Raw genomic sequence first — 12284 nt, 5'->3', positions numbered from 1 at the left:
CCTGTGTTGTAATTTTGATGGATGTGTTTTGTGCTTTTGCAGCGCTTTTCAATTTGCACTGCGTTGGGCTTTCTCGGCCACCGTAGAACATAAACCAAACTTTAGAGAAAGGACAAACACTGCCTCATCACTGTGTGTGTGGTTCAGGTTCTCACCCCCTGAAGTCTCTTCCGGATGGCAGACTCTTTCTCCAGCTGGTTCTGCATCATCTCCTTCTGCTTGCTGGTGAGCTGAACCTCATCCTTAATTCCTTTCTTCTTCTTGATCTCCTGAAGCACAGAATCAGAGACACGAATGAAGTTAAAACACTGAAAAACACTAATATTTTCTGAGCTAAAAAGAAAACTAGCAAACTATCCCCTCACCTCCTGCAGCTCCAGCTCGATGATCTGCTCTTTAAAGGAGTAGGCCTTGTTCTCTCTCTTCATGTTGCCTTTCTTGGAGGTCTCTTGCTGGGCACTGGAAATAAAGCATTATGGGATTTTTTTATTATTATTATTTATTATTGTATATATTGTACTGTTTATTTTATCTGTTATCCCTTTGCTGCTGTAACACTGAATTTCCCCACTGTGGGACTAACAAAGGATTATCATATCTTCTATTTTATTTGATCTATTGTCTTATCTTATTCTCTTTTATTGTATCATATCTTCTTTTATCTAATCTCATTTCCATTTTACCCAATCTTCCTTTATCTAATCTTTTCTTTTATCTCATCTTTTATCCAATCTTATCTTTTCATCTAATCATTTCTTTTATCTAATATCTTTAATCTAAGCTCGTTTTTTATCTAGTCTCATCTCCTTTTATCTAATCTCAACTTCTTAAAGATCTTCCCATCTTCTTTTACCTTATCTTATCACCTCCTTTTATATATATATTTTTTACCTTATCTTCTTTTATCTGTTTATCTAATCTCATCTTCGATTATCTTATACTATATATATATATATTATTATATCTTATTTATTTTATCTCATCTCTTATCTTATGCCAGCAGGACGTCCTGAAGTATCGGTGCGCTCTCAGCTCTTACCTCATGATGATGCTCTTGTCGTACAGCTCCCCCTCAGGTGTGCACATGATGGCGTATTCCTGACGAGTCACCTGACTCAGCGAGGGATTGGACAACCACATGGTCACATGATCCATCACACGCGGGAGCAGCTTTCCAGGAGACAGAACTGACAGCTCACCTGCAGCGTTTCTCACGGCCTACAGAGACATACTGTTTATCTGGGGTTGTATATGTATACGTTTCCTTTAATACATTTTTTTTTTAAAGCTGGTAATTCCCTGTATTGTTCCGAGGGTAGTGTATTACTCACTTGGAAGATTTACAGTATTATAATATCTCAGGGTGCATTTACTAAGTTACAGAATTTAATGGAGAAATTAAACACTAGTGTAGCTCCATATTCCACATTCAACAGCCTGGAAAATAGAAACTGTGGTACTGTGTGATCTGGGACACAATGAGTCAATGAGTTGCTTTGAGCCCTAAAACATGCTACAACTACATCTTTTACTGAACTGATACTTATTTAACCAAATAATTACTTATTTAATAACAGTTACCTCATTGTCAGTGTTCGCTTCCAGCAGAAGAGGAAGGATTGCCTCTATGTGGGCGTCGATAAACTCAGCAGCGTTTATCTTCATGCTGGACAAGAGGAGCGGCCACAGCGCCGGTTTAGCAGATACTAAAAAAAGAAAAAGAAAAAGAAAAGAAAAAAGGATTTTTGAGCATCAGGGATGAGATACAAGCACATAAACAAAATTAAATAATGTGTTCCCGTTTCACACGTGGAATCAGTTTACTTAGTTTTCTACTTCTTGGAAAGACACGAGCTGTACAGGGCTAGGATAATAATGGTATAAGGTATATAATAAGGTATAAATTTGTTTAAAATAGCACTACTAAGTTAAATATGTGATATGAGCTCTACTGAAGTAAATTCATGATTAGGATAGCACTGCTGATGTACATGTATTGTGCTTTGTACATCTGCTGGGCTACAAAATTGTTCAAAAAGTGTTCAAAATTTTATTTTTAACTTTAGTTTTGTAATTGATTTTGTTTTAAATAGCAATTCAAAAATAATTAATCTATTTAACCCTTTCAGACCTGAATTCTCTCCAGTGACGGAAAAAAAAAATGCACAGAAAAGACTCTAATAATCTATTATTTCTATTGCATTGTAAGCCTGTGTGTATAATTATTTTTTTTTCATATCATTTCATATTGACCTTTTTTACTTTATTTATCCCTAAAAATCCCATTAAATTAGCAAAAAAAATAGCTATTATTTTGCCTCAATGGCTCTAGTACCACTGTTTTTCCAGTGTTTTTGCAGTGGGCGGGGACAAGTTACTTGTTCATGGTCTGGTTCTGATGGACAACAGCTCTCAAAAAGTGTTATGCACAAAAAATATAATATAATAATATATGATGTCCATTTTAGTAGATGCAGGGTCTGAAAGGGTATATTTTCCATTTTGTTCACAGTTTTACGGAAGTCCCACTTTATCAGCAGCTAAAAGTCAAACAAGACAAACTACAAAAAGTGTAAAACGAGTGGAGGAGTGTGTATAACGGACCTATAGAGGGATGATGGGTGACGACGATGATCTCTAGAGCTAGTTTCTCTGCTTCAGCAGGGTCGTTCCACTGTCCCGCCACAGAGCAGATCACACTCAGAGCTTCCAGAAGAACTCGAGGAGGAATATACGACCGACCGAGATCAGTCAGCTCTCCTGTGTCCGTCTGAAGAGCCTCCGGGGGCAAAACCTGAGAGGGAGAGACGGAGAGACATAGGCGTGAGCTACTTCCTGTTCCTAAAAATACACCAATAATTCATTTAAACACTTTCACCAGAGTTTTTACTCAATCAGGATGAATCTGTTTCTGAAACTCTATCTGAAAAGCTCTGCTTATTATGTGTTGCTTTAACTAGGAAATAAATAAAACCAGAGTGGAGAACCTGCCGCCTTTTCTCACCTCCAGAATGAAGCTCAGTAAGAGCTATTATTTTTTTTATTCACATGGGTTTATATACCTTATGCTTGTTGATGACGACGCGCAGTTCTCCCAGAAGGCCGTGGGCTAGGCTGGAGCCGCCCAGTGATGAGATGAGCTTCTTTACACTCTGCTGAGCTCGCTTCCTCACCCTCCACACCCGACACAGCAGCACAGCTACTATAGACCGATGATACATCCTAAAGAGACGGAGAGACAGACAGAGATTTACTCACTAAATATTAACATATTCCACATTTTAATGTCCTCTGGGTAATTAGACCTCCTGCTTTGCTGTTTTGTTGTTCTAAGTTTTTGTTGACCTTATCTTTAACTGAAATCATTGTATATTTCTAAAGCAAAGAGATATACAGTCTTCTCGCCTGTTGATCACAGTACCAGTTGTTTCGTTGTCGATGACGGACAATCTTTGTAAAAACTGGACCGAGACCTGCTAAGGGAGGTGATCAGGTGATCTCTGTCCCAAACTAACATGATCTGGTCTCATTCTGACACAGCTATCAAATATACTGCTTTTATTTGACCTAATCTGCTGATAAGGTGCAGTTTAATCTGATATATTAGCCAGATAACGCTAGTTACCAAAGCTATTAAAAAAACGCTGTCTCTGCTGCCGCTCCATGCTGTTTACACACCAAACACGGTCTGTGCAGCGCTCACTGTTCGTAGCCGCATGACTCCATTTACTACGTGTACATCTGCACTGCACTGCACAGATACTCACTGGAACACAATCTTCAAACTATATTTACTTTCTGACCAATTAGAGGAGACTCTTGTTGTCGCGTGGTTTATCGGTGCGTTTAGATCTATGCCTGTATGAAACCAAACCAATCTGAGGGAGGAAACGCTTCAAATAAACAAACTTAACTGATTTGGACCATAGAAATAAATTGTAGGTATGAAAACACCCTATTAGACCTTAGGAGCAGAAAGATACAGCAGCACTTACTGAGACTTGCTGTTGTTGAGTCTGTGGGACTGATCCAGGAACAGTCTCTCACACAGCTGCAGTATCGTACACAGAGCTGAGGAAACACACAAATACAACAACCATCACATCAAACACAGAAACCCAGGAGTTCAGTAATAATCTGAGAGATGATTATAGAGAGAAACCCACCTTCCTCACCGGCCTGAGAGAGGAACTTCTCTGTAGTGAACAGAGGTTTCTTCTCATCCAGGATCAGATTCCAGAACGAGGTCAGTTTAGCCTCTATAGAGAGAAGCAGAGACACACATGAAGCAAAAGCAACACAAACAAATGCGTTTTTTTGTTTGTTTGTTTGTGTTTAAAGCCAATTTAGCTGCTGTGGCTATTTCATGGCTAATACAAGCAAAAGATTTCACTCAGAAAAACATTAGATAAGGTTGGTCACATTAATATACTTTAAAAATTGTAAAAGTTTTAAAGGTGAGACCTTATTAAAAATATCTACAGTCGTAATTTCTGTAAAAAACTGCTCTCTTTTCACTCTAAGAACAGGACAAGATAAAATACAAACAAATGCGTTTCCAGAACCAGGAACTAGCTTCTTCAGCTCGAACGGGGACCGCTGTCCTATTCACCCCCGCTGTGCAGCGCCCTCTGCTGGTGACGTATGATGTGACGTTTTGACGGTTACACTAAAACCGGTGGAACCGTTGGCTGGTTCACTGAAAGGACCACGGTTCTTATAAGCCTGAATAGAACTGGTTCAAGAAGCAGAGTTCTTTTAGTGGATGCTACTTGGCAATTCAAAAAGAGGCGGAGCATAACTAAGTTATGTTACCGTAACTACAGACTATAACAAACAAAAAAAGACAAAAATTGATTAGAGAATCATTTATTTCAGGTAGGTTTGTCCTTTGCAAAAAGAGTAAGACAAAAATATAAAATAAACAAATACATATAAGTATGCTAGAATCTCCTAAAAAAAATATTAACCATCCTGTGTGAATGTTTCCTATAATATACTCTGTAATTTTTGTTTAATATAGGTACATCAAACTATCAAAATGTACTGAAAAATTTAGTCTTGGGACCTAAATGTTGGCACGCCAATAAAAATAATCGCGACTAATCGGCTAATCAAACAAATAATCTGCAGATTGGTTGACAATGACAGTATATAGTAAACAAAAAAATGCTACCATGATAAAAATAAACAAAATATTCGTAATATATGTAGTTTTTCTCACCGGGCAGAACATCGAGCGTGGAGAGCCGGCACAGCAGCACAGAGGCTGCCACTCCCTCAGTGAGCAGTGCATGCTGGGAGCTCTGAGCAGCAGCTTTCTCCACCGTCTGAATGAGCAGAGCAGTGTGATCCACAGCCTGACCCAGAGTGTCTCCTGAAGAAAAAACATGTACACATGCTGAATAAATATTGCTCATATCAGTCTACATTTCACTGTTCCTATTAATCTTCATATTATTTCAGAATATCATCGCAATCAAGACACTCCCTTCTGGGTGCAATTATTTTTTTATGATGAGTATCATTTTTTTTTTTTTTTAAAGCATTTTTAAGCAAATTAGTCATTGTTCAGTATATATTTTTCAGTCTTTTCAGGCACAAAATTGTCCAGAAATGTTCTAATTTCTGGTCAAATAATTGATACACAGTTCACTGACCTTTAAAAGCCACCAGCATGGCCTGCAGGTAGGCGTGGCGCACGGCTGAGGTGGAGGCTTTTAGTGTGAAAGCTTTTTTAAACCAGTCTCTCAGAGCTGCTGGAGCTTCAGTGTTCAGACGAGACATCCACTGAGACAGCACCGACACGGCGTGCACCAGCGTCCCCTCATGAACTAAAACACACACACGGATATTGCTCAGAATTAGTTTAATTTATTTTAGATTTAAATAAGTATAAATATATAAACGGGTGATAAACCGATTATAGGAAACAGATGAAAGTTCCTCACCTTCCTGCTGCAGGAAAGGAAGAAACAGCACTGTCACGCTGGAGATCAGGGTCTGGCTGGAGGGACCAGAGACCGCATGGTTGCTGCAGCTCTTGATGCCTGTAGAAACAGTTATTTTAAGTTTTTAAATCAGGTTTAGGACACATTTACATTCACCTCCAAAAGTATAGAAACAGTGAGGTCAAAGCCCTTATTTCTATTCTGTTTAACATAAAAAAAAACACTTGTGTTTGACATTGAAAGATGAATATCTGTGACGAAAGTTTAACATTTCATTTCCATTTGGAATGCAGTGAAGAAGAAAGTCATCACTGGTGTATTAAGTAACATATGTTAAACAGGTACACCAAATAAAAAAAAAAAAGAAAAAAGAACAGAGCAGATAAATACAAACATTGTGAGTGCTGTTAAAAAAAATACCCCTAAAATTAAAAAATAAAAATAAAAATAAACTCTTGATGACTAGAGCAGGGTATTAAAATTGGATGCCAAAAAGGTCTCAATCGAAACGTCCCATTACTACCAATTCTTAAAAAAATCTCCAAATTTCCTAACCTTCAAAAAATGCTTTTATTGTGGTCGTTTAACATCACATTGAATGTCAAATCCAAATATTTTCAGTTTACAGCAGCAATAAAGGGATTTTTTTAAGGGACATACCTGCAATGTAAATATAACCTGTGGAAGAAAAGCTTACCTGAAAGCACATTCATTTTTTGGGCAACTGTGGTGAGTTTTCCCTCTGAACCTGAAAAAAGTGAGAGAATAAGAGAGACTTAGTGGACAGATATATATTAATTAAATATATGAGTGTGTTATTGTTGTATATATGCTTTCGCTCGCTGACCTCCAAGAATACCAAAGAGATGAGTGACGAGGTTCTGAACAGCAGTCGGGTCACTGCACTGCTGAGAGAGGTTCTGCAGAGCCTGCACTGCCTGATCCATCAGCTCTGTGTTACTCGCCTTCAACTGACCTGATTATACAAATACACACACACACACACAGTTAGAAATAATAGAAATTAAAACTCATTTTTATCCCATTTTCTCCCCAATTAACACGGCCAATTACCCAACCCACTTACTAGGACTCCTCCCCCTATCACTAGTGATGCTCCAACACTAGTAGGGTTAAGAAGACCAGCACACGCCTCCTCCGACACATGTGAAGTCAGACTCCGCCTCTTTTTGAACTGATGCAGCATTGCCAAGTAGCATCACAGCACTAGGAAAACAGGAAAGCGTAGAGATTCTGGTGGTTCTGATACATCAGCTCACAGATGCAGCCTTGTGCTGATCCACATCACCCTAGGAGTGATGAATAGGGGAAAGAGAGAGCGCCATCTACTGTACTGTACCCACCCAGAGAGAGCAAGACCAACTGTGCTCTCTCAGTGCTCTGGCAGCTGATGGCAAGCTGCATGACTGGGATTTGAACCAGCAATTTTCTGCTCACAGTAGCAGCACCTTAAGCTGCTGGACCACTTGAAGTCCCACAGGTAGAAATACAAACACAATCATATCAGTGTATTACAGCAGGAACAGTGAGGGCACTTACTGGCGAGGCCTTTCCCGATGTCCATGGCGTACTGACTGAGATCCAGAGTGAGGGAAGCCAGCAGGGAGGACACAGCTAAACACAGCAAACAGAGAAACAGAACATATAAAATATTATAATTCATTTACCTTGGAAAAGCCAACTTACTGTTTTCTCCATTATGCGTTTTTATATCTTTCTCCCTGGTGTGATAATGTGTGTCACGTGGATAGGTTTTTATTTTCATGTTAATGTGTGTTCTAGTCGATTTTTTCTAGTCGATTTTAAGCAGTTGTATTAAATGCATTTTGTGCTTAAGGCTGCTATCCTGTGGACTGTTACAGTTTTAGGAATAGTTGGTTGTTTAACAGTAACTGAACCTTTTTTAACAGTTTACTTTGTTGAGTTTTTATTACACAATATCTTTTTGAATCCTGCACCTTACAAATACCCCAAAATATGAAAATGAATACCTAAACTAACAAAACTAACTGAATCAGAGGAATAAAAGTCAAAACAAAACAAAATTAAACTATAATGAAACACTCAAAACTATTATAACCTTGCTTTGTAATCTTATTATTGTTCTCGCCCCAAAATATAACACATTTCTTTTCCCACAGCTGTCATGGTAGAATAACCACAAAAATTGCAGTTATTTTTTTTTAGCTAGAATCAGGAAACTCGGTATATATATGTATAATCAGTAGAGATGTTTTAGATTTTTAGTTTTAGATGTTATACCAATACAATTTACGTAGTAATTTACGTAGTAAACCAATTACGAAGTACTGTGTGTGTATGGAGGAGCTGCTGGATAACTCAGCTATTAAGAAAAGGCTTTCTCGCACACACTTAACCAAAGGTTTTGGACACTGCTCAATTCCACAACACCACACATTTGCACACGTTTTTGCAGCATTTCAACGTGCATTTTTTGGTCTTAATTAAGTATTTATGTAAATTCTTAAAAAAAAAATGTCCCCAGACTTTGCACTGGTCTTACTCTGCATGGCGTTCTCTGGGCTGCGGAGCAGAGCTTTTTGCAGGGTGGGCAGCAGCTGATCCTTAAACTCAGAGTGAGACACGTGACGAAGAACTGATCCACTTTTATCCTGAAGACATTAAATACAAATATATTAAAACATATACTATAACCACACAATCAATTCCAGCACATAGCTACTCCACTCACCAGGATGTGCTGCAGCGGCCGGGTCTTACTGGTCAGAACCGTCTTCATGTACAGATCTAACAGAGCTGCCTGAGAGGAGAAAATACATTTTCAAGATACACAATATTTATTTAGACATAAAAGAGTGAGTTGTAAGCCTGTAGTGAAGTCGTGGACTGACCTTATGCTTGTTGATGGTGGTCAGGTCTTTCTGGGCGGTGCAGTAATCCACACACAGCGCCAGCAGAGGCAGTAGAGAGGGGTTCTGATCCAGACCCAGCAGAGTGGTCATGTACTGATCCACCAGACCAGGGTTCTGGATAATAAAGCAGAATAATATTAAAACTAAATCATCCAATCATCTCACAGCAACACAGTATAGAATATAGAGAGGCTCCGCCCACATATCTGATAATGACAACAGGATTTAGAAAAGTTTTTTAGTCCGTTCACTAAACTACAGTGTAAAAAATGAAATTAAACAGACCAAATAATTTATACACAATGTAAAAAACACCCTTAGTTAACTACTCAATGTTTAACCAGTCTGATGAACCATTATGAATTATTAATCCCAGTTGTATTAATAACAGCTGATATTCTCACATCATTCCACAGCTTCCTGAGCCTCTTGGTTACAGATTTGAAAGCGTTTTGTGAAGCTCCGCCCACAACCTCAGCAACCAGCAGACTCTGCACCTCCACCTGTGTGTACACACACACACACACACACACACACACACAACAGAGACATTGCAATACATTTAAAAAAAAAAAAGTATAATATTTAACATATATGTTGTAAATATATAAAAAATATATATTAAAAAATATGTTTTTAATAAAACCTTTAATTATATTAAAGTAGAGGAAAGTATTTGTAAATTATGTTATTGCTGTTCTTGGTCTATTTTGGTTTAATGACTGTGCAGTGTATAGCTGAATTGCTCTTTTTGTGTGTTTTTAGACTTTAAGGCTATAAGCTTATCATAAGCTCAAGTAAGTCTGTTCAAAAAGTCTGATTTATATTTTTAAACTATTTTAAATCATATTAGATTAGAGGGAAGTAATTCAGACCTCATTTTTTGTAGCCTAATGAATAACAGGTCTATGCTTCTTCAGTGTTGCAATGATAGTTAACATCATTCTGGATACATTTCGATAATTTAAACAGCCTAAAAATGTTTTTAAAAAGCTCAGTTTTACAAAAAAAAATGTAGGTTTAAATCAGGCTCGAGCTCATAATCACAGTTTGTGGGTCGGGCTCAGTCAGGTTTACATCAGACCCTGTAAAGTTAAATATTCTCTAATCAGAACTTCCAAAACTGCATTTTATGTGTATATATTTAGGTATTTCTCTTCTTCCAAAAAGAAAATTAATCCACTCCACTTTTTTCATCATACCGGTCAAACCGGGCCCACCTCCAACTGTAGGTGTGTTTAGTGTAATCACTGAACTGTAACAGTTACTGAGCTGAAATCTGAAACTCTGCTTTTGTTTTCTGTGTTTAGTAAACAGATCACTCCTGATAAAGAATAAACTCGTTTCTACTCGTTGTGGAAACTATTAAACATCCATATAAAATTAAAATATTATTTATAAATCTTAAAGCACTTCATGCTTATCTCTGCTGATAACAACTTTTAAGGAGATGTGGATTTCATTTTCCAGCAGGACTTGGCACACTGCCCACACTGTTACAAAAGTACCAATTGACCTTCTATAATATAATTTAATTTTCTGAGACACCGATTTTTGGGTTTTCTTTGGCTGTAAGCTTCATAATCATCAATAATAGAATAAATAAATGCTTATTTTAGATCACTCTGTGTTTAATACATCTATATAAAATATGAAATGTTTAATATTTTGAACTGAATTACTGAAATGAACGAACTTTTCAATCATATTCTAATTATACTAGATGCACTTGTAAATATTCTGCTCTTCAAGTTTGCTTTAATAGCAATATTTACATATTTTGCAAAGGTTGAATAAACGGACCAGTTTCTTCCAGTGGGGTCCCTCTCTCTTCTCTGTGGTGGGGAACACTACACGCACGATCAGGCAGGTCCATGGCAAGGCACAGCAAGCACCTGAAGCCGAGCTCTTTCTGCAAACACAGGTATAAAAATAAGAGCAGAATAACCTCTACATGATTCAGTGTTATCTACACAAACAGTTTATTTATCAAGTCTTAATAAAAGGAGTTTAATAATCCTACCCAGGCATCACGCCCTTACTGACGACTCCGCAGTTCAGCAGGCCGGGTGGAAGGTTGGCAGCGATGGCGTCAGGCTGTGATTGGGCGAGCAGGTCGATGGTGCGGAGAACGGCACGCCGAGAAGCTGCATCCCTTTAAAACACAAACAAAATCACCAAATTCATCTTTACTGTGTTTCTGTACATCATTCACTCTCAGTCTCAGTCTTATCCTGTACAACAGAGGGAACTCTTGCTCTTCATATTCTAGGGCGGTCCTGATGAGAGCCAGTTTCATCATAACATTTCTGATTGTTTTTTGAAAACTGAAATTTTTCAGATTGACTGATTGACTTCTTAAACAACCCTCTCATAATATGGTTTAGAACATCACCGTGTTTTTCGGTCTAGAAGATGTACTTAAAATCCGTTCGTTTACCAAAAAATCAACGGTGCTCCTTACATATTAATTCTATCAGTCAGGTATTAAGGAGCAGTAAAGCCACTCCAACTGAAGTACAGAGTTATACAGGAGATTAGGTGAAGTTTCTCCAGCACTAAGGATGGAGCAGCATTAGCATTAGCCGCTAACCGTAGTTTTAGCTCTTTCACATCTTTCAGAGGAGAGTATATTAGTGTGTGTGTAAATATGTGTATATGTCAAACCTCATATGTGATAAAGAACACTGAGCTTTAAGGTGAACATATTGAAGTCGTTCTCACCTGTATCTATGGAGGGTGAGACAAAAGAGTTTGCATAGACCTTTGACGGCTGGTTCTGGCAGACCTAAAGAAACAAATATATTAAAATAAATAACCAGACAGTAAAACATGAATAAAATTAATATTATACTGCTATTATTACTGTTATTGAAATTAATACACTTTAAACAGTAACTCACTCTTTCCACTGATGCATTCCTGCAGCTCTCCTAAAACAGCTCTGCGTTCTTTAACGCTGGACGTGGTCACTTTCACTGCAAACTTCTTCAGCGTGTCTGAAACCTGGAAACAGACATGAAAACACAGATAAACCAGGATATTTTATTTTAAATAAATCCATCTCTGAAGAGAGCACTTGATTATAATGAGTTTCTTTGATTTTACCAAATTAAAAACCTCTGGAATATAATCAAGAGGAAGATGGATGATCACAAACCATCAAACCACCAAACTGAACTGCTTGAATTTCTGCACCAGGAGTAAAGCAGCATAAAGTTATCCAAAAGCAGTGTGTAAGACTGGTGGAGGAGAACATGATGCCAAGATGCATGAAAAAAAAACTGTGATAAAAAACCATCAGGGTTATTCCACCAAATATTGATTTCTGAACTCTTAAAACTTTATGAATATGAACTTGTTTTCTTTGCATTATTTGAGGTCTGAAAGCTCTGCATCTTTTTTGTTATTTCAGTCA

At 37.7% G+C, this 12284-nt stretch overlaps 1 protein-coding gene across 1 annotated transcript in view; it reads right to left on the bottom strand.

The window, feature by feature from the left end:
• gcn1 (GCN1 activator of EIF2AK4) overlaps window positions 1-12284 on the bottom strand; it is a 36498-nt gene that overhangs the window by 23015 nt on the left and 1199 nt on the right. Inside the window, exons 2-23 of the mRNA XM_022670562.2 lie at window positions 11770-11872; window positions 11591-11654; window positions 10890-11021; window positions 10670-10778; window positions 9271-9369; window positions 8846-8980; window positions 8686-8754; window positions 8497-8605; window positions 7512-7586; window positions 6799-6927; window positions 6649-6699; window positions 5952-6050; window positions 5661-5834; window positions 5225-5377; window positions 4167-4259; window positions 3996-4071; window positions 3063-3222; window positions 2605-2794; window positions 1582-1706; window positions 1040-1218; window positions 366-459; window positions 156-269 (exon numbers count right to left, since the gene is read on the bottom strand). Of these exons, the coding sequence (XP_022526283.2) occupies window positions 156-269; window positions 366-459; window positions 1040-1218; window positions 1582-1706; window positions 2605-2794; window positions 3063-3222; window positions 3996-4071; window positions 4167-4259; window positions 5225-5377; window positions 5661-5834; window positions 5952-6050; window positions 6649-6699; window positions 6799-6927; window positions 7512-7586; window positions 8497-8605; window positions 8686-8754; window positions 8846-8980; window positions 9271-9369; window positions 10670-10778; window positions 10890-11021; window positions 11591-11654; window positions 11770-11872 (2532 nt within the window). The remainder of the gene's footprint in view (window positions 1-155; window positions 270-365; window positions 460-1039; window positions 1219-1581; window positions 1707-2604; window positions 2795-3062; window positions 3223-3995; window positions 4072-4166; window positions 4260-5224; window positions 5378-5660; window positions 5835-5951; window positions 6051-6648; window positions 6700-6798; window positions 6928-7511; window positions 7587-8496; window positions 8606-8685; window positions 8755-8845; window positions 8981-9270; window positions 9370-10669; window positions 10779-10889; window positions 11022-11590; window positions 11655-11769; window positions 11873-12284) is intronic.

This window comes from Astyanax mexicanus, chromosome 12, assembly GCF_023375975.1.
Source record: "Astyanax mexicanus isolate ESR-SI-001 chromosome 12, AstMex3_surface, whole genome shotgun sequence".
NCBI classification, from domain to species: Eukaryota; Metazoa; Chordata; class Actinopteri; order Characiformes; family Acestrorhamphidae; genus Astyanax; species Astyanax mexicanus.
This window is presented reverse-complemented; position numbering and strand designations above follow the sequence as displayed.